General features: G+C 42.0%; 1 protein-coding gene and 1 pseudogene across 1 annotated transcript; one reads left to right on the top strand and one right to left on the bottom strand.

The window, feature by feature from the left end:
• Positions 1-11,913: 11,913 nt before the first annotated feature.
• LOC144228723 (large ribosomal subunit protein eL19 pseudogene) lies at positions 11,914-12,486 on the bottom strand (annotated as a pseudogene).
• Positions 12,487-15,463: 2,977 nt separating this feature from the next.
• Positions 15,464-17,127, top strand: CARTPT (CART prepropeptide). Its single transcript, XM_077760552.1, has 3 exons — positions 15,464-15,622; positions 16,074-16,157; positions 17,020-17,127. Exons 1-3 carry the CDS (start codon positions 15,464-15,466, stop codon positions 17,125-17,127), a joined length of 351 nt encoding a protein of 116 aa, XP_077616678.1.
• The last annotated feature ends 5,587 nt before the right edge of the window (positions 17,128-22,714 follow it).

The following is a 22,714-nucleotide window of genomic DNA, read 5'->3' as shown; positions in this document are numbered from 1 at the left end:
AAAAAAAAAAAAAAAAAAAAAGAATCTGAAGACAGGCTCTAGGCTCTGAGCTGTCAGCACAGATCCCGACGCGGGGCTCCAACCCACGAACCATGAGATCATGACCTGAGCTGAAGTCGGACACTTAACTGACTGAGCCACCCAGGTGCCCCTACCTTTTCTGACTGGGAATGTATCTAGTGCATTCCATGTGCTGGGTGCTCCAGACTCATCTGGCCTCACTGTCGCAACTCTATGGGGAAAGTTTATCGTTCTTTTACTAAATTGAAAAAAATTTTTTAAATTTTATATATTTGAGAGAAACAGAGCATGAGTGGGAAAGGAAGAGGGAGAGACAGAAACAGAATCTGAAGCAGGCTCCAGGCTCTGAGCTGTCAGCACAGAGCCCGGTATGGGGCTCCAACTCATGAGCAGCGAGATCATGACCTCACCTGAAGTTAGACACTTAACCAAATGAGCTACCCAGGCGCCCCACTAAATTTAAAATTTTAATCTCAGCTTACTTAACCTACTGTGTTATATTAGTTTCAGAAGTACAATACAGTGAATCAACAATTCTGTACATTACTCAGTGCTCATCGTAAGTGTACTCTTAATTCCCTTCACCTGTTTCACCCATCTGCCTACTCACTTCGCCCTGGTAACCACCATTTTGTTCTCTATAGTTAAGAGTCTCTTTCTTGGTTTGTCTCTCGCACGCGCGCTCTTTACTCCCTTTGTTCACTTGTTTTCTTTCTTAAATTCCACATGAGTGAAATCGTACAATATTGGTCTTTCTCTGGCTGACTTATTTAGTTTATAGCCTTATACTCTTTACCTCCATCCATGTTTTGTTACAAATGGCAAGATTTCATTCTTTTTTGTGGCTGAACAATATTCCATTAAATATATCACATCTTCTGTATCCGTTCATCTTCAGATGGACCCTTGGGTTTCTTCCATAATTTGGCTATTGCAGATAATACTGCAATAAACAGAGGGGCACATATATCTTTGCAAATCAGTGTTTCTGTATTCTTTGAGTAAACATCCAGTAGGGCAATTACTGGATTGTAGGGTAATTCTATTTTTAACTTTTTTGAGGAACCTCTCTACTGCTTTTATGGGGAAAGTATGTTTATGTTCACTTGATGGAAGTAGAATCTGAGGCTTGGAAGGTGGTTTGGTTTGCCCAGTGCTGTATAGTGGCTAAGTGTCTCGTTTCAGTACCTTTGCTCTTTCCCATGTGCCATATTCTCTGATTGGTGATCTTCACAAAATGGATCAACAGAGATCTTTTGGGGGTTCAGTTATTCCCCTCCTTACTTTTGTTGAGTTTCATCCAAAGTCCTGGACCCAATGGCACATTCTTGTCTAAGGCCTGGTGAACCGTCTCAGGGTTTGGGTCACCCATCTTGGTTATAGAGATATTCCTGTGCCCTCCTGACAACTGGAATCTGTCAGTTAATGACACATACATATCAATGATGATGCTGGCCAGACTGACAGGGGGCCAGTGCTTACCAGGACATCAGTCAAGCCTGCAGATGTGCTTTCTGTCTTCAGTTTTTCTAGTTTATCCCAGAGAGAAAGAGATGCCCAAGTCATCTGAATGCCCAGTGTAGGAGATGCTATGAGTGGAAACCAAGGCTGCTGCTGTGCGTACCTTCAAAGAATTCCATTTTAAATCAGTTGTTAAACTTTTAAAATCAGGAAGTTTCAGGTAAAAATCCAAATATCTAGGGCACCTGGGTGGCTCAGTCAGTTAAGCATCTGACTTCAGCTCAGGTCATGATCTCACAGTTCATGGGTTTGAGCCCTGTGTTGGGCTCTGTGCCGACAGCTCAGAGCCTGGAGCCTGCTTCAGATTCTGGGTCTCCCTGTCTCTCTGCCCTTCCCTGCTCATGCTTGGTCTCTCTCTCTCCTTCAAAAATAAGTAAACATTTTTAAAAATGGAAAAAAAAAAAAAACACCCTACATGCTCTACAACACTCTGTTGCTCTGTATCTGGCCCTCTTTGGGCCTTACCTTACTTATTGGCCCCCATAGACACCTGGATTTACAATCCCTAAACTGGAACAGAGCAACTAATCCAAATGCCCAGTTCAGTGAATGAGGCACCAGAAGGGCCATATGGATCATGGAGAGTTAAAACACTTGGATCTTCCGCCTGGGGAGCTTTTAAAGTACCCTTGCCTGGGCACCGCCCCAGGCCAATTGAATCAGAATCTCTGATGGTGGATATTGCTTGAAAAGCTCCCAAGGTGGCCCTAATTTTCAGCCCAGTTCAGAAACGTTGTTTAGGGTTTCCACATAAATAACATTCCCGCCTTGGGTCTCTGCCAGAGAAATGGGCTTAGGAAGTCTTGAACACAAAATTGGTTTTCACCTGACTCCCAGCACCTTTTGGGCAGGCCCCTCTCTTATCTTGATTTATTCATCTGTTAACTGGGCCTTTAGGACTTTTATGTCCTAAAGCTAAGATGTGTTTTTGCAGAATCCTGGAGGAAAGAGACTAGAAAAGAAAGGAATATAGAATTGTTTCAGAGTTTCCCTTTGAAATGCTTGGACATCAAGACTATCGTATGGCAAATCTTAAGATTCCTAGGAAACAGGTAATGGCATTTAGAAGCTACTTGCCCTTTTATGTGTGCCTTTGTTTTGGGGAAAAAAAATAATGATTAAAAAAAAAAGTACAACTTGACAGATTCCTTTGAAGACTTTTTCATCCCCTGAGGAGAAATTTCATTAGCAAGCACTGGGAGAGATTGGTCTCTGTGGGTATCTGACGGCTGCCAGGGGCAAAGCTACAGTCATAGTCCATTCCAGCCTCAGCCCCCACCCCTAGCAGGGCACTGGGCGAAGGCTGTGTCCATCAGCGATGCCTTTATCTAGGACTACCCTGGTCATCAGTGCATATGGCAGAAAATGACATTTGCATCTGGGCAAAAAGCATCATAAATGCTAATAGCTGTGGCTTGTCAGGGTCTCTCCTAGTCAGTGAAGCGTGGCGGGTTTGTATCTGCACAGGATGAGATCTTTGCTCTTCCATTGGCCAAAGCGCCCTTAAAGCTCTCTTTGATTTTCTGGGAGATCTCCAAAGAGATGCACAGGAGGACCTCAGTGCAGAGGTCACGGTCTGCGTCCCGAAACAGAGTTTCAATCGCATTGGGAAAATCAAAGCTTGCATTTGGAAACTCAGTCTGACATTTTTGCAGCTTCCAGTAAAAATGGCTTGGTTTGTCAGGAGTCTATGGGGATCTTGACCTTTAGGGAGTATCCTTTTATAACATTTGAAATTTTTTCTAGATTTTGTTTTATTTTCTCTTCCTCTTTTCCTCTCTCTTTTCTTAACTCCTCTTCTAAAACAATGATAAAATTGATAAAGGAAAATGGAAGGACTTGTAAAGAAGAAAACACTGGGTTTTCAGACAGTCTGGGTTCCACTTCCTTCCCACTTGCCTTCGAACCTGGATCCAGTTACTTAAATGATCAGTTTTATCACCTACAAAATGGGGAACACAGTATCTGTCCGAGATGGGTAAAAATGAGTCTTTCATCAAGGTGTAATACTATTAAGGATACTATTTGGGGAGCTTATCTCTATACATCAAGTACTCTTGGAAAGCCCCTGGGAGTGTACTCATAAGCCTTTAATTGAGGGGACAGTAGAGATCTCTGTTGAACTGGGCATGACTGGACTTCATCTTTCCATCCTGGCTCACCTGTCAAGCTCTTTGTGTTTTGTTTTTTTCCTTTTTTAAAGTTTTTAAAAATTTATTCATTTTTGAGAGACAGAGAGAGACAGAGCATGAGTGAGGGAGGGGCATAGAGAGAGAGAGGGAGACACAGAATCTGATGCAGGCTCCGGGCTCTGAGCTGTTAGCACAGAGCCTGATACGGGGCTCAAACTCACTGATGACAAGATCGTGACCTGAGCTGAAGTTGGACGCTTCACCAACTGAGCCACCCAGGCACCCCTAGCTGTTTGTGTTTTATGAGTGAGGGTACTGACATCCTGAAAAGACCTAGCCTTAGAGTTCTTTGTAGGGCAACATATGCACCCTGAGACCTCACCGGATGATGCAGAGTCCCTTCACAGTGCTTCTTAACCAGGGGCTTATATCAGAATCACTTGGGGCAACTTTTCAAGCTAACTGAGCTCCACTGCCCTCCTCCAGAGACATTCTGGTACCCCAGGTTTTGGGGGTATAATATAAGCATATGTAGCTTGGCAAACAAATTTCTAATTGATTCTGATACTTCCTCCTCAGGTTGGGTACCACTTCTCTAAGGATAAATTAAAGGGTCTCTCTATCTGGCCTCACCTCTGATGCACAATGTTCCAGAGATAGCCTGTTTGGAAAATGTCGGTCACCTGATGAGTTGAGATTGAAGACAGAAGAGTAGGGACATCAGCATTTCTGCGTGATGCCTCCGAGTTCCCCTGAAGAAGCCTCACTATGGGCACTTCCTTGCCAAGAACAGTTTTCTCATCTTTTCCACCCAAACAATTCTACCCTACAGGTCTAGCTCATATTATGACCCACCTTTTGATGGCCCCCAACCTAACAAGCTTGTCTTTCTGCACTTTTAAATCGTTCATTGTCTGGATGATTTATGTGACAATTCAATTAGCAACTGATGGCCTAGCTTTTCATTTCAGTTGAATGCAATTTGTCTTGTATTGCTATTTAATTTTTTACTTACCACAGTCGAGCAGAAATAGCATTGATCTAAATTTTCATTCTAGCTTTACTTCCAACTACATATCCTAGGCAAGATAGTCAACCTTTCTGGGCTTCAGAGCCCAGTTATAAAATTCCACAATTCTCTTTCTTATCTCACCACTCAAGCTTAGGTTCTTGAACAGTTCTTGTTCATTTATTTTAATTTTATTTTTTGACAGTCATTGTGATAGACACTTTCTAATCTGGTTCCCATTAATCCCTGCCTCCTGATAGTCACTTCCTGCCCTTTAGTGTGGACAGGACCCAGCAAATAGAATAGGGCAAAAGTGATGAGATGTCACTTCTCTGCCTTCTTGCCAACAACCACTGGATTATCTTGGAAGTGGATCTTGCTTCAGTTGAACCTTGAGGCGACTGCAGCTCCAGTCAACACCTTATGATTACAGCCTTGCACTGACCCTCAAAGAGATGGTTTAGCTAAGCCATGCCTGGATTCTTAACCCACCGAAATGGTGAGATGATAAATACATATTGTCTTCAGCCACTAAATGTTGGGGTAATTTGTTATGCAGCATAGATGACTAGTCCTAACTAGGAGATGAGTTGATGGATGTGGTAGTCTATATACCTGAGTTGGCCCCAAAAGCTCAGTGACTTGCATTCATAAAGTTTATTTCTCACTCACACTATAAGTCTATTAAAGGCTGGTAGCTGTGCTCACCATTTTCTTCCCTCCAGAACTCTCCATAACACAGGGTGACAGAGCTGCCTCTATCTGGAACATTGCCAATCAGCATGGAGGAGGAAAGAGAGCAAGGCGAAGGATGCATTGGTTTTTAAAGCTTCCCCATGAAAACAATGCCTCACTCTTCTGCTTGTATTTCATTGGCCAAAGCGAGTCACATGAAATTGAAAAGGATATGCTTTTGGAGGAGTCCGAAGTATGGTCCTTCTCCAGGGTGGGCCACTAAGTATTTGTGAATCATAACACAGTATGACACATAATATCGCCTAGTGGTTCAAAGAGAGTGGGAGCCACAGATAGTCATAATGTTTGTCACAATCAGATGAATGGGCATAGAGGCCCTGGGACCTGTCAGAAAGGAAAATGTGATTGAAAAGCTGTGTTTTCTAGAGAAGGGTGGGAAATTAAGGGAGTAATGGGCACTGAGGAAAATTGAGGTTTTTTTTTTTTAAAAAAGTATTCCTGTAATCATTATTATCTCTCTAAGGTCCCCTAAAACATTGAATGCTCAATGGCAAATATAGCTTTAAGACATTTCCCAATCTGCACACCTCTTCTCATTGGATTGCCTTCCCTAAGATCTTTAAACTTCTTCTGTATAGAAATGTAAGAGCTTCACTTGTAAATAATCCTGTTTATAAAGTTAAACTGGATTTCCAAACAGTTGTCATCCTGCAGTCAGTTAATAGGAGAGGGAAGCTTGACACATAACCTTGAGTAAGCCTGCCATTCTCTGGGCTTTATTCTTCTCAAAGTTCTACTCTAATCTCAGCTTCCGGAATAATAACCAGAGTCCCTGTGGGCTTTCTGAAAATATTAGGGGAGCTTAAATCATTGCTAGTCCATCCATCTCAGAGGCCTTGCCAGGCTGGCTTTACAAAGGCAGTTTGATGGGAAGTGCAGAGATCTGAATGTCAATACATCTAGCTTGCAGAGTAGGGAGAAGTTGGGCCTGACTTAGCTGGTAAGCCAAGCCGATGTGATGCGTCTGTTGTTAAAACCAGAACCAGGTTAAACTTCTGCTGATGCTCAGTAAAGAAATGTCAGGGCCAGATATCACCTGAAAAATAAAGGAGAGGCTCATTGAGGATCCTTCTTCCTATAAAATATACTTTTGCCCTCAGGCCCTGCCTCTTTGGATCATGCCAGATGGTATTGTTTTTCTCCTGAGGTTATAGTTTATGTCAAAAGAAATAGATTTCACTTCAGTGAGTTCTCAAGGAGGCATAGAAGAGTCCCAGAATCATGACTGACCTTAGATGCCATCTAAGCCAAGCCCTGCTTAGCACAGGAGTCACTTCTTTATGTCTGTGATCTGGGGAATGGTGATCAGAAATAGGTTTTAAATTTCCCAGGATTCTTTAGGATGTGATCCTATCCCAATTTTCTTTCCATATTGCACCATAGAGAGTGTGTGAAAAGCACTGAAGGAGTCTATAACAAGGGTGTGGAAACATACTTTTATATATTTATTTTTAATTTTTATTATTTATACTTTTATATAACATATAGTGTATACAATGTGCTCTTGACTTTGGCAGTAGATTCCCATGATTCATTGCTTACATATGACATCCATGTGCTTGTCCCCAAAAGTGCTCTCCTCATTGCTCCATCACCCATTTTCCCCTTTCCCCACCATCAACCCCCAGTTTGTTTTCTATATTTAAGAGTCCCTTACGGTTTACCTCCCTCTCTGTTTCAAACTATTTCCCCCCCCTCCCCTTCCCCCATGGTCTTCTGTTAAGTTTCTATATTCCACATATGAGTGAAAACATATGATATCTGTTCTTCTCTGACTGACTTATTTTACTTAGCATAATACCCTCCAGTTCCATCCATATTGTTGCAAATGGCAAGATTTCATTCTTTCTCATTGCCAAGTAGTATTCCATAAATACTTGTATAGATAAACCACATCCTCTATCCATTCATCAGTTGTTGGACATTTAGGCTCTTTCCATGATTTGGCTATTGTTGAAAGTGCTGCCATAGACACTGGGATATGTGCGCCCCTATGAATCAATCGCACTCCTTTATCCTTTGGATAAATTCCTAGTGGTGCTATTNTCTCCACATCCTCACCAACATCTGTTGTTTCCTGAGTTGTTAATTTTAGCCACTCTGACTGGTGTGAGATGAAATCTCAGTATGGTTTTGATTGGTATTTCCCTGATGATTGAGCATCTTTTCATGTGTCTGTAGGCCATCTGGATATCTTCTTCTTTGGAAAGTGTCTATTCGTGTCTTCTTTTNTGTTTTTGGGGTGTTGAGTTTGGTGAGTTCTTTATAGATTTTGGATACTAGCCCTTTATTTGATATGTTGTTTGCAGATATTTTCCCCCATTCCATTGGTTACCTTTTAATTTTGTTTCCTTTGCAGTGCAAAAGCTTTTTATCTTTTTGAGGTCCCAATAGTTCATTTTTGCTTTTAATTCCCTTACCATTGGAGATGTGTTGAGTAAGAAGTTTCTGTAGCTGAGGTCAAAGAAGTTGTTGCCTGTTTTTTCCTCTAGGATTTTGATGGTTTCCTGTCTTATATTTAGGTCTTTGATCCATTTCGAGTTTATTTTTGTGGCAATACGCTTCTTAGTGACAGAGCAAATTTTGCAGTTGGCAAAAAAATCTACTATTTTGCAACTAAAATGCCCTTAATTGTTGGAGGAAATGTTGAGAGAGGCCAGAGCCTGTACCCCAGAAATTCTACTTTTGAAATTGACTGCCTGTGAAACAAATTTCCCCCTCTGGCATACTTTTTCCCTAATATGAGGGTGATAATGGCATTTCTAGATAGTAAATTGGCAGAGCTTTTAAACTGCTTGACAAATCTCTTCTATAATAAATGGTGTAATTATTTGCATGGTCACCTATTTAGTGTCTAAATATTATCTTTCATTTCATGGCACCCAACTTTCTCCTTCTCGTGTGTATCGGGCACCATGTTTTTTTTCTTTTCGGGCACCATGTTAAATACTGGGAATACCAAAAGTGTTCGAGGATTTCTTTGTCTATCAAATGAGATAGATATATGGTAACATAATATAATGCATGTTGGGTGTTTTAATAAGTATTGCTTAAAGGTTTATGGAAACAAAGCCAAGGTAAACCTGGTGGTATGATTGCCAGTGGATGAGGAAGGTGTCAGATAAGATAGGTCTTGAAACATGAGCTGTTTAGATGTTCACAACCTTGGAAGGACATCCCAGGCATAGAGAAGGACATGGACAAAGGCAGCAGTATGAACATGCAGAGGGCATGTGGTAGTGTGTTCTAGGCACATGGTAACACTGCCCTTCTTAGTCTCTTTTACTTTGGTGGAGCCATGTGACTAGTTCAGGCTAATGAGTTAGAAACAATTTAAACAGCACTTCTGGGCCATAGATTTTAATAGGTTGTTCAAGATTTCCCAGAGCTCTTCCTTCCTTGACTGTCCCTCGAACACAACCAGCTATGTCAGACATGGTGGCTGTTCTGTCATTCTGGGTCCCCGAGACCATGATGAACACAGTACTTCGTTAACCCTGATGCAGATGTGAGAGTGAGAAATAGATCCCTTTTTTCTCAAGTCTCTAAGATTTTGGGATTGTTTGTTATAGCAGCATAACCTAGTCTATTCCTCTCATTCAGTGCAAAGGTAAGAAATAAGTATGGTATATCTGTCAAGTAAAATATAAGATGCCTGATAGGACTGGTTGGGAGTGGAGGGAAAGGAGATTGGAAATATGGGGCCAAGATCACACTGTGAGAAATTTGACACCATGCTGAGAAGTTAACTTAAAAGTATAGGCAATGAGCATCCATTGAAGGATTCAAATTACTGTCTATTAGGTCATATAGTTCATCTCTTAGGGCATCCTGATATACTGCTTTAGTACTAATCTTATACTTCCTATGAATTTAGCAGTTCTGAATCCAGAAAAGTATCATTTAGAAGTTCTGAATCCGGAGGAGAAGATGGGATGCCTGGGGCATAGGGAGTGTGGGTTAGGAGAGCCATTCCTTCTGCTGCACTCCAGTCGTGTGGTGCAAAAGAAATCTGAGAAAGCTTCTTTGTCCTGGGATAAATATCTTTTCGGGATTGATACTTCCTTATATCTGACATGGGCTACTTCTCTTAGTCTAGACCTCTTAGGTAAAAATGATTGGTTTTAGTGTTGATATTTTAAAAATGGAATCCTTTGGGTTCACCTATGCTTCTTGTTCATTTTGTATACAAATTTGGGATGATCTGTTGCTACTCTGAATTTTCTTTTTCTGTTCTACTGTTTCTTTCCAGTGTTGTTTCCACACCTTTTACATTCTCTTTGTACCCTCCAGCATCCCAGACGATTCTGTTTCCCCAGATGTCCTTGACTCCATGACTGTGTGTACATTGCCTATTTGCCCCCAAGTGAGATGTTTGTTATTGTTGAAATACTACTCACCCTCTTAACACTCAGCAGCTCATATACAATTTTTTTTTTTTCATGAAGCTTCCCCTCTCTAGTGGGAATTAATCTCTGAGTTCTTGGGGCTTTCCTTTCTCTAGTAGGACTCTCACCTCAATGAGATATTACATTATGGGAATTTATGGGTATGATCAAACCCAGATATCAAGGGCAAGAATTGTTCTTGTTTATCTCCATAGTCCTCATAGTACTTAGCAGTGCTATGAACATATTGAACACTGATATTTTTTAAAAACTGGAAGCTTTGAAATTGACAGTTTTTAAATTGAAATCTTTAAAAAACTAATGGAAAGATTTGTCTCATTTCTCTGCTATATTCCTTCTGAGACTGTCTCTGAAGTACATAGTCTCCAGTACCTCCCAGTTTAGCATCAACTCTAAGTGTGCTTTATTTGCAGGTTATTTTCCTGTATATAGTGATAAATATGTTTTGTTAGAACAGAATGATACCAGTTCCTTTGGAGGGCTTTGGATTGAAAGTCAGTAAAGAGAAGATGAACGTCAGTGGAAATTCATTTCTCTTTTGGAGATAGGGAAGGTGGGGGAGAAGACAATGTAGACATGAAAAGTGTGCCACCCAAAAGATTATAAATGTGTACCAAAGAAAACAGAGTGATATCTAACCTGGAGGAAAGTGCAGTGAACATAAGAAAAACACTTTTTAAAAAAAATGTTTTTTATTTCAGAGAGAGAGAGAGAGAGAGAGCATGAGCATAGGAGGATCAGAGAGAGACACACACAGAATCCGAAGCAGGCTCCAGGCTCTGAGCTAGCTGTCGGCACAAAGCCCAACACGGGGCTCAAACCCACGAACCGTGTGATTATGACCTGACCTGAAGTCGGACACTTAACTGACTGAGCCACCCAGGTGCCGCAAGAAAAACACTTTTAAATACAAATATGAAGAAGTCAGTGAAACTGAGGAAGTTTTTTTTTTTTTAATTCTAGTATAGTTAATATACAGCATCATATTAGTTTCAGAGGTACAGTGTAGTGATTCAACAATTTTATACATTACTCAGTGCTTAGCATAAGTGTACTTTCAATCCCCTTCACCTATTTGATGTACCCCAACTACTCACCTCCCCTGTGGTAACTATCAGTTTGTTCTCTATAGTTAACAGACTGTTTTTGGGTTTGTCTCTTTTTTTCCTTTTTTTTTTTGTTTGATAAATTCCATGTATGAGTGAAATCATACAGTATTTGTCTCTGACTGACCTATTTCACTTAGCTTTATACTCTCTAGATCCATCTATGTTGCTCCAAATGGCAAGAATTCATCCTTTTTTTATGGCTGAGTGATATTCTACTATGTGTGTATCACATCTTCTTTAACCATTCCTCTATTTTTTAATGTTTATTTATTTTGAGAGAGAGTAAGCAAGCAAGTATAGGGAAGGTGCAGAAAAAGGGGGGGGGAGAGAGAGAGAGAGAGAGTATCCCAAATAAGCTCCACATTGTCCATGTGGAGCCTGACACAGGGCTTGATCCCACAAACCATGAGATGATGACCTGAGCCAAAATCAAGAGTTGAATGCGCAACCAACTGAGCCATCCAGGCACTCCTCCGTTCATCTATTGACAGACACTTGGGCTGCTTCCATAATTTGGCTGTTGTAAATAATGTTGCAATGAACAAAGGAGTGCTTATATCTTTTTGATTTAATGTTTTTGTGTGTAAATTCCCAGTAGTGGAATTACTAGATCATATAGTAATTCTATTTTTAATTTTTAAGAATATTTTTTATGTTTTATTTATTTCTGAGAGAGAGAGACAGCATGAGCAGGGAAGGGTCAGAGAGAGAGGGAGACATAGAATCTGAAACAGTCTCCAGGCTCTGAGCTGGCCGTCAGCACAGAGCCCAACGCAGAGCTCGAACCCACAAACCGTGAGATCATGACCTGAGCTGAAGTCGGGCACTTAACTGACTGAGTCACCCAGGCGCCCCTCTATTTTTAATTTTTTTGAGGCAGATAAAAGTTTGTTTTATTGAATAACTGATCTATGTAATTGGTGAGGCCACTATGTACAGACAAAAGGGACGAAGTTTTATCTCTTGGTCTCTTGCTCCTTGGACAGAGTCTTGATGATTTCCTCCTTCTTGGGTTGGAGGTGCTCTTCACAGACTTTGTGTGCTTCTTTGGTCCTCTATCTACGGGCCTAAGCCTTTTTAGCCAGAAGCTTTTTGAGAGTCTTGTCTGTCTTCAGCTGTGGATGTGTTCCATGAGAATCCACTTGTTTTTGAACATGTTACCCTTGACTTTCAGGTACAGGCTGTGAACATGTGGCAGTCAGTTCTTAGATTCATGGTATCTGCTGAACAATGGCACAGAATTATCATTCTCCTTATCCAGGTCACCTTCTCAGGCATTTGAGCCTTGGCAGTCAGTACCTTTTCTCTTATTGATGCCCATATGCCTTTCTGGCAGTAAGGTGTTTTTCTGGCACTGAGCCTGGGAATGGACAGTGACAGGCTTCTGAATGATCAGCTTACCCTCGATCAGTTTCTGGATGTGCTGATGGGAGTTGGCGTTGGTGATTTCATTAGTCTCATGGGGTCCAACCAGACCTTTTTGCCACATGGGGGACCCTGGAGGCAAGGCTCTTTTGAAGCCTGAACATTTTTATGGCTGCTCCCACAGCAGTAAAGGGAAAGTATTTTTTAACTTTTTGAGGAGCCTCCATATTGTTTTCCACAGTGGCTGTACCAGTTTGCATTCCCACCAACAGCAAGAAGGTTCCTTTTTCTCCACAATCTTGCCCACATTTGTGTTTTCTGTGGTTTTGATTTTAGCCATTCTGACATGTGTGAGGTGGTATCTCATTGTGGTTTTGATTTCTGTTTCCCTGGTGATTAGTAATGTTGAGCATCTTTTAATGCGTTTGTTGGTTATCCATATTTCTTCTTTGGAGAAATGTCTGTTCATGTCTTCTGCTTATTTTTAAATTGGATTATTTGTTTTTTGGGTTTTGAATTGTATCAATTCTTTCTATATTTTGGATACTAACCCTTTATCAGATACATCATTTGCAAATATCTTCTGTTTTTCAATAGATTGTCTTTTAGTTTTATTGATGATTTCCTTCACTGTGCAGAAGGCTTTTATTTTGATATAGTTCCAATGGCTTATTTTTGCTTATTGTTTTCCTGGCCAAAACTGAGGAAGTTTTTTACTGTTGATCAAGACTTGGTTGGCAGAAGGACAGAGAGGGAGTTAATGGATAACAAAGTAGTTTGGTATTTGAGCAGTATGGCAATCCAAAAGGCCAAGTGTTATTCTGGGCTATACTGGAAAAGGAATTACTCAAAATTTGAAGGAAGGAGAGAGAAATACCAGAAGCCTACTTTATCTTAAGAGGAGTGGTTAAGAGAGGTTTGTCCACAGTAAATCAGTAAGTTGTGTTTGCCCACAATATGAGAGAAATTACTGCATTGGGAATATCCTCATCTTTGCAGAAGGATGGGCTAAAACCGTATTTTCCTTATGAAGGTTAGAATACGTTCATCACTGGAGATCATTTTTGCAATGAGTGCTGATATATCTCTGTAAGGTTTAAACAGTGAAATGTGCTGCCACTGAGGTTTTGTTGTGTAGAATCTAAAGGGATGTTTACGAGGCAGACCTGGGGGAGGTATTAGATTAATTTTCAAGTTAGATTTATCCCAAAGAAAAAACTTTGATGCTATTAATGTGTGTGCTACTCATAAGGAGAGATAGTGCTTCTTGAATTGCTTCCCAGTGTGCATTTGAGTAGCAATTAAATACTTGATAAAAGAAATGAACAGACATATTATGTATTAATTATCCCAGTGACCCACATCACATGGCAAGCAGTAAATCTGTGGGAGCATAAATTGGTGGATACTTTAGATTGGCTCGTTAAGGACATTTAAACTGAGATTTAAATTACAAGAAGTAGCCGACTATTTAGAAATGCAGGAAGACCTTTCCAGGTAAGGTAAGGGCAAAAGCATCAAAATGGGAATGAGCTTGACCTGTTAGAGGACCACCAAGAAGTCCACTGAGACTGGAGTGGAGAGGCCTGGGGCAGAATGGCAGGGCATGAAATTGGAGAGAGGCACAGATTATGTAGTACTTTGTAAGTTAGAATGAGGAATTTAGATTCAATGTTTAGTAAGATAGGAAGCCATCAGTGTATTTTAAGGGTAAAAACACTCTGACTGGTTGTGAATAATGGATTAGAGGAAGGCAAGAGAAGATGGGGTGGAGTTGGAGGAAGGCAAGATCTAGGCTGGGGCAACTGTCTGGAACTGGGGTGCTAGTAATGGGATTGGAGAAAAGTCAGTGGTGTTAGGAGCAGTTGAAAGAAAGAAGATGTGGTGAAAGAACCCAGGTGGGCAGGGAGGTGGGATAAGCCTCTAGGTTTAAGTCGGGAAAACATCACCTCTCCTACAGGAACTTTGATTTGCATTCAGGCCATGAGGAAGCCCCACCTTTTAAAAACCAGTCTTCCCAAGTCACTGAGGACCTAGCTTATCACTGACTTCTGATCTCTAGAGATATTTCCATAGTCAGGGAGTTGCATTTTTCATCCCCTTTGCTTTCTCTCTAGACAGGCTTCTTAGATATCAGGAGTGGGTAGTGGGTCAGAAGGGTTCTGAGGATGGTGAATTTGCCCTAAGGAAAAACTGAGGTACTGCATACAACCACTTACTTGTGTAGCCTCATAGTTCAAAAAGAAGAGACAGGGAGGCTTAGTGCTTATTGTGTTAAGGTCCAAGGATTTTATACCTAATCTCATTCCTCCTTTTGATAACTTTGTAAGGTGCATTTTAAATTCCAGTTGTATGATGTATGAGAGAGAGAGAGAGAGACTGACTGACTGACTGACTCAGATAGGTTCTTTATTTTGCCAAAAGTCACACAGCTTATAAGCGGTGGAACCAGGACTGGAATCAGAATGGGGCTCTCTGTACCCTCCACACTGCCCCTGAATTGAGGGTAATCTGTTTTCCTTCTTTTCTCATTACCATACAGATTCCGGGGAAGGCCATGATTTCTCTTTGTTATATGTACTATGTACTATGTTTGCCTCCCCTACCTGGCATAAGTGTCTAGTAAAATGCTCAGCAAACATGTCTGCATGGAGGCAACACCTCCTGCTTGCTGTCACAAGCTGGGGTGAGAGGCGAAGCTGGGCTGGTGAGGTGGATTGCGTTTGCACCGCTGCTAGGGATGGGGAGCGACTCTACTGCCTGTGCCTTGCCTCTAAGGCATTTTCCATTTCCTGGCCCCCTCTTCCTCCTCCCCATCCCTCAGCTTTCGCCCCTCCGCCCCTCATTTCAGCTCTGGCCCCTAGGAGAGCGTCCCTTGCCGTGGGGCTGACAGCACTTAGGGGTGCGGGGTCCCTGTTCTCTGTGCTGTAGCTCTGTGCGCACAGCTTCGTTCCCGGGCGCCTGGTGTCCAGCGGGCATTGATGTCAGGCGGTGGCGGAGCGCAGCCTACAGACGGTTGACCTGGACCCTCCTCCACACTCACTTCCTTCATCGCCCCCTCCCTCTTCCCTGTACTCGGGCTCTGGCTCTCTATAAAAGGCGGGAGCCTGGGGTGCCACAGCTGCGCCGAATTTCAGCACCATGGAGAGCCCCCGCCTCCGGCCGCTGACCGTCTTGGGTGCCGCCCTGCTTTTTCTGCTACCGCTGTTGGGTGCCCGTGCCCAGGAGGACGCGGAGCTCCAGCCCCGAGCCCTGGACATCTACTCCGCCGTGGAGGATGCCTCCCATGAGAAGGAGCTGGTGGGTATCTCCCAGATCCCCCTTGGTTGCCCCCCAGTCCCTTCCTCTGTACGCGCGTCCGTCCTCTCTCCCTCCCTCCCCACCCCCATTCCCAGAGTCTGGGTGCGCGGAGAGGAGCGCAAACACGGTGCTCCCGCTGCCATCTGAAAATCGTCTGGAGCCCACTGGCTACGGGCAGTTTGTAGAGCGAATCCCTTGTCCCGGGCCCTTGGAGCTGTTAACAGGAACCTCAGCCGCTAAGGGGCTTGCGGTCAGTACGGTCAGTACGAGATACCGTGCTGGCTAAGTAACCACGCCTCCACGGTCCCTTTCTGTCCTTGGAGTCCCAGGACGGAGTATGTTTATGGTTCTGGGGCTCCTTGTAACTAGAACTGGAAGGGAAGTGAGCACCCGAGTTGGGCTCGCAGCCAAGGTGGCAACTTCGGCTCCGGGGGGGGGCGGTGTGTTGCAGATCGAAGCACTACAGGAAGTCCTGAAGAAGCTCAAGACTAAAAGCATTCCGATCTATGAAAAGAAGTATGGCCAAGTCCCCATGGTAAGGCTTTGGGGTCCCTCCTTCCCCGTGTTTCCCTTCCCCATGTTTTTCCAAGAGGAAATATATCACCTTGAGTCTTATACATGACCTTTTCCCCAGGATGTGCTTAAATTAGGTAATAGGTTTGCAGAATTCTGTGTGCTTCCCTTTGTTTTACTTCCCCTAACGTGGTCCTTGGTGTCTAAGGGCAAAGGGTAGAACAGGCATTTCAGAGGACCCAAACAGCTTGTGCCACAAACCAGCTCTTGGGTGTNCTTCCCTGAATTGGAAGAGCCCTTAAATCTACTCAGTTCTTGTTCCTCCAATTTTCTTCTTGCCTTCTGGGGCACTGCCAGTTTTTTTGATCTATGTTTTAAGATCAAAATTCTTGATTCCCCACTTGTCACTTTCTGTGGGGAGCACACACATGCACATGTTCTCTCTCTCTCTCTCTCTCTCTCACACACACACACACACACACACACACACACACACACTCCTTTGGTCTGAGGAGGCTGAAAGCAGGGAGTAGAGATTGTGAGAGATAGGTCTATCGTTCATTTCTTAGAAAAATGTCTGGTTGATTTTCTTTTGGATAAACTACCAAAGGAGCCAGTAAATGTGTCCACCCCCCCCCACCCCCAAGAGGTAAAATAAAGCAGGAGGGGCTCAACAATTTACATTTCCTTTTATGCTCTCTCTCATGGACATTATGAGCACAAGGCTTTCTGTGTTTCAGACCTGGCTATACTTGGACCTCTGGCGATGGTGATGGGTTCCACCTATCCCTCCCGGGAATCAGGAATTGTGTTGATGGGGAGATGCGGCTGTTGGGAGCCTAGGTTTGTATGTGTGGGAAGACCGCACCTTGTGTTGTTTGCAGTGCCACGCGGGGGAGCGGTGCGCAGTGCGAAAAGGAGCGAGGATTGGGAAGCTCTGCGACTGTCCTCGAGGAACCACCTGCAATTCCTTCCTTCTGAAGTGCTTATGAGGCTTCTGCCCTCCTCCATGAATCCTCCCTGCCCCTGCCTCCCCCGAGAGGACCACACCTTCCTCCCTGGAGTTTGGCTTTAGCAACAAAGTTTGTGTTTCCCTCTGAGGGTTAAAGAGGCTCTTGTCCTGTTGTTCCCAAATAAAAGAATACATTAGATGTTACTGTGTGAAGGATAATGCCTTGTACGGTGTTGGTACATGTGTACATGTGCAAAGTATTCTTATTCATCTGACAAACTCTTACCCATCTTTGTGTAAAGAAGGGGAACTTTGCTTTGAAAATTGTATTTTTGTATGTGGTGTGGCAGGATGAACATTAGATTTAGTTACTCTTGGTGGGTGACAACACAACTTGGAAGATAACCCCAAATGACACAAATTACAGCATGTACAAACTATACATAATAAAGTGTTTTTAAGAATTGCTTTTACTGCGTCATTGTTTCTATGTCGTAAGCAATGTCAGGAAGAATGGTGGAATTAATCATGCTGTTGTTTTCAAAGCGGTGGATTTTTAAAATAGCAGTCTTTTGGGAGAATAGCACCTTGGCTCCAAGAAGTTTTCACCATTAATTGGGAGTTTGCCATAGAAGCTCTGCTGCGCTCTATTTTTCTTTAATTGCAGTGGTGTGGGTGTGGGGAGAGGTGGTGGTGGTGGTGTGTGTGTGTGTGTTAATTGGAGGTGGTTGGAGTTGAGCTGATGTGATATTGTTTATTAAAACCTTTAGTAGACTCCTTAATTTTCACATAAGACCAATAAAAGATAAATTGTTTCAGACTTTAGCCTCATTAAATGCAGTTCAAAAAATCGAGACTCTTGGCTACTCCTTCGTTAGTAAATATTCACTGATAAAAAATGGATTCTTTGGGGCTTGCTGTTTATCCAAAGGAAGGGAAATAGCTGTATTAGTGCTTGAAGGGTGTGAGACCCAATCATTCCCACTACCTAATAAATAAACTTGGAAAAATTCCGTGTTCAAAGGAAAAATAGTCATTTTAGTAACTAGTTTTGAGGGGAACAAATGAAAATGCATAGGTGGTAGATTGAACTCAAGAAATATAAAATCTTAGGTAAAGGTTAGTAATCTTTGTTTTTGAGCACTTACCCAAGGTCACATTTCCGAGGGTTTAAACCAGAGTAAATAACATTTAAGAAGCAACATCAAGAGGAAAACAGGCTCCTGCATAATATAAGCATTAAAAGGGAATGTCCCAGACGCACCTGGGTGGCTCAGTCCGTAAGCATCCAACTTCAGCTTAAGTCCTGATCTTGTGGTCTGTGAGTTCCTGAGCCCCATGTGCTGACAGCTCAGAGCCTGGAGCCTTCTTCGGATTCTGTGTTCCCCTCTCTCTCTGCCCCTCCCCCACTCACACACACACTCTCTCTCAAAATAATAAACATTTAAAAAATTTAAAAAATTAAAAAAAGAAACATCCCTCCACTGCTTCCTGGGGAGATAGAGTATGCTGATAGAAAATATTCTCATACACAATTGGTATTGGCAGTATTCTTATTGTTACTATTACCATGGCTCATTCCCTTAGTAATCTTGCAAGATAAATATTAATACCATTTTTCAGAGGAGGAAGCAGAGGCCACGAGAGATGATGGAAGTCGTCTTGGTCAGGTCACATAATCCTAAATTGTGATTTCAACTCTAATTCCTCTGACTCCCAACATTTATTCACCTTTTCCTTCCATGTCACTCTGGGCAACTGAGCAGGTTGTTTGGACTCCCACATTCCCCAGAAAGCACTTTTTTCTTTAATAGAAACTAGCTCACTGGGGTGCCAATGTATTTTGGGGGGTCACATTGCAATTTGAATTCCTATATGACAGGCTTAGTTGTGATTGAAATGTGTTACATTTTAATCTTAAAAAACTGCCTAGAATTCTATGGTTTCATGTCTGTTACTTTTCCAGAAAATATTTAAGTTAAAATCCTGACCATCTTCTTGAGTCCTTCAACTGTTCCCATTTGCATTATTCTTTTTTTTTTTCATTTTTAAATTTTTTATGAATATAATTTGTTGTCAAATTGGCTTACATTCACCACCCAGTGTTCATCCCAACAGGTGCCCTCCTCAATGCCCATCACCCATTTTCCCCTCTCCCCCCGCCCCCCACTATCTACCCTCAGTTTGTTCTCTGTATTTAAGAGTCTCCTGTGGTTAGCCTCCCTCCCTCTCTGTTTGTAACTCTTTTTCCCTTTCCCTTCCCCCATGGACTTCTGTTAAGTTTCTCAAGATAAACATATGAGTGAAAGCATATGATATTTTTCCTTCTCTGGCTGATTTATTTCACTCAGCATAATACTCTCCAGTTCTATCCACAGTGTTCCAAATGGCATGATTTCATTCTTTCTCATTGCCAAGTAGTATTCCATTGTGTATATAAACCAAATCTTTATCCATTCATCAGTTGATGAACATTTAGGCTCTTTCCATAATTTGGATCTTGTTGAGAGTGCTGCTATCAACATTGGGGTACACATGCCCCTATGCATCAGCATTCCTGTAACCCTTGGTAAATTCCTAGCAGTGCTATTGCTGGGTCCTAGGGTAGTTCTATTTTTAATTTTTTGATGAACCTCTGCACTGTTTTCCAGAATGGCTGCACCAGTTTGCATTCCCATCAACAGTGCAAGAGGCTTTCCATTTCTCCACATCCTCACCAGCATCTCTAGTTTCCTGATTTGTCCATTTTAGCCACTCTGACCAGTGTGAGGTGGTATCGCAGTGCAGTTTTGATTTGTATTTCCTTGATGATGAGTGATTTTGAGCATCATTTCATGTGTCTGTTGGCCGTCTGGATGTCTTCTTTGGAAAAGTGTCTATACATGTCTTCTGCCCATTTCTTCACTGGATTGTTTGTTTTTCGGGTGTTGAGTTTGGTAAATTCTTTATAGATTTTGGATACTAGTTCTTTATCCGATATGTCATTTGCAAATATCTTTTTCCCATTCTGTCGGTTGTCTTTTAGTTTTGTTGATTGTTTCTTTTGCAGTGCAGAAGCTTTCGATCTTGATGAGGTCCCAATAGTTTATTTTGGCTTTTAATTCCCTTGCCTTTGGAGATATGTTGAGTAAGAAATTGCTGTGGCTGAGGTCAAAGATACTGTTGCCTTCTTTCTCCTGTAGGGTTTTGATGGTTTCCTGTCTTACATTTAGGTCTTTCATCCATTTTGAGTTTATTTTTGTGTATGGTGTAAGAAAGTGATCTAGTTTCATTCTTCTGCATGTTGCTGTTCAGTTTTCCCATCACCATTTGCTAAAGAGACTGTCTTTTTTCCATTGGATACTCTTTCCTGCTTTGTCAGAGATTAGTTGGCCATACATTTGTGGGTCCAATTCTGGGTTTTCTATTCTATTCCATTGGTCTATGTGTCTGTTTTTGTGCCAATACCATGCTGTTTTGATGAGTATAGCTTTGTAGTAGGGGCTAAAGTCTGGGATTGTGATGCCTCCCACTTTGGTTTTCTTGTGTCATTCTTAAATTAGATCAGGAAATTGCTTTCCTTTAATCATTGATTAGTGTGCAGACAGGACCCCTGGAAATAACACTGAGAAGTGCTTCCCATTGCAGCCTGGAATGTTTTTCCTAAAGGAAGAGCTGCTGGTGGACTTTATGGTTCCAAGACAGGAGTAAGAACTCTGCTCCAAACCTCTTTAACTCCTTCACCTCTAATTCTACTATGTCACCCTTTTCTTTCCTGTTCAATTTGACTAAAAGATATGGACTTATGGGGAATTGGTGATGAGGAATCTTTGGGCTGGGTATGAAAAAGCTTTTTCCAAAAGTTTTGTCTGGGGATCCAGGTTTTAAGTTCATGGTGGTAATGACATTCTCTACTAAGGATGACAACATTTAATCTGAAGTGGCTTGGTAGAAGTAACCTTGCTTTTTCATTTATTCAGTATTAGACCTCCTCTTCAAATAGACTGCCTTAGTAAGTTTAATGATGGAAGGTCTCTGTGGTAGAGGATAAGAATGTTAAATATTAAAAAAATTTTAATGAGAAAAGTAGTTATCCATGTGCAGCCACCCATGTATGAGCTTCAAAGATCTTCTAAGATTGGCTGAAGGATCAGGGGTCTGAGCGTTAACAAGCATCAATATCTAAAGCTCTGGAGAGTATTACAGGCATAGGACTAGTGTCTAAAGCACTGGTTCTCACAGGGCTTAGAGGTGATGGGTGAAAGTTACCAGAGGACTTTTCTCAACTACATACAACCACTGCCCTTTCTACAGTAATTGCTAATGTTACACCCCTCACCCTATGCCAGAATCTGGAGGCCTGTGAGGGACACATGGTGTACCTAGGTACCCACACCCCTCTTCCAGTCCTGATAATGGTACATCTGATTCTGGGTATTGACAAAGATTCTTGATCAAACTTGAGTCGTGCTCCTGAACCTTCTTCTAGGCCCATCTGTGCACTTCCTTATAAAATCCAGTTTTAGCAAGAACCCTGCTAAATCAATTTATCAAGAGTCCCCCATCCTTCTCATTTTACACCATCCCTTGGAGGATGTCTGCGCACCCTGACCTGTCTTTAGCCAAGATCTTCTCCGATCATTTAACTGGAATTCCCTGACCCCTGATATTTCCAAATGGTAATTTCCCATCCACTGACCCACTACCCTACTTCTTGGCTATAAATTCTTACTTGCCAATTTTATATTAGGATCTGAGCCCTGTACTATACTGAGTTTCTTTTCTCCTATTGCAGGAGTCCTGAGCAAAATCTATTTCTATGGCTTTAACTACTGTCTAACTCTGGTTTTTCTTTGACAGGGAAGTATAGCTAGGGAAGACTATTTAGGAATGTGGGGTTTAAATAAGGTCCTTAGGTGGTTCTGTTAAGTGCCCATCACTAGAACCACTGCAGTGCTGAGCTAGTTTTTTTATATGATCCCATTCATTCTATACTTTTTTGAGTGCCTTCCATGTGCTGGGTGTTTAGACCATAATGATAAACAAGATAGACAGAATCCTTGTTCTTAGGGGGTCTACAACCAAGTGATTTATAACCTTTTGTGAGAATAGATAATAAGAAACAAAAATGACGAACCATGATAAATCCTTTGAATTTATTTACCTCTGAATTTACGTTGACAAGATTGAGGCCATGGTCTCTTAGAAAATGAATAAACAGATAAGGGAGGTCCAAGTGGCTTTCCCTGTAAATAGGTCTTTGGGTCCCCTCAGGTGGAATTCACAGATGTTTGTAGATTAGGAATATCTCAAGGGAAATCAAGACTGAGAGTAAGGAGAGTGGTGGTTCTGGTGTCAGCTTTCAGTATTTATTTCGCTGATGGATGGATGGATACATACAATTCTTTCTTGCCTGGCTAATGTGTACTTATAATCTGTTTCCCTTGCCTTTGTAGATGTAGGTCTAGTCTTGAGGGAATATCAGCACAAGTATTTTGGCTTAAAAATAGTTTACTAAATAGTTCTAACTGGTGTTCCCTGAATTACTGAGAAGAGGAATCAGCAACAAGAAGGAGGTTAAACCTGTAGAAAAAAGAGGAGGTAATGGATGAAGTGAGGCTCTTGTCAAGGATGAGAAGGTGGGATTC

This window comes from Crocuta crocuta, unplaced genomic scaffold, assembly GCF_008692635.1.
Source record: "Crocuta crocuta isolate KB4526 unplaced genomic scaffold, BGI_CrCroc_1.0 scaffold503, whole genome shotgun sequence".
Lineage (NCBI taxonomy): Eukaryota > Metazoa > Chordata > Mammalia > Carnivora > Hyaenidae > Crocuta > Crocuta crocuta.
Note: the sequence above shows the minus strand (reverse complement) of the source record. Positions and strands in the feature narration are given on the sequence as shown.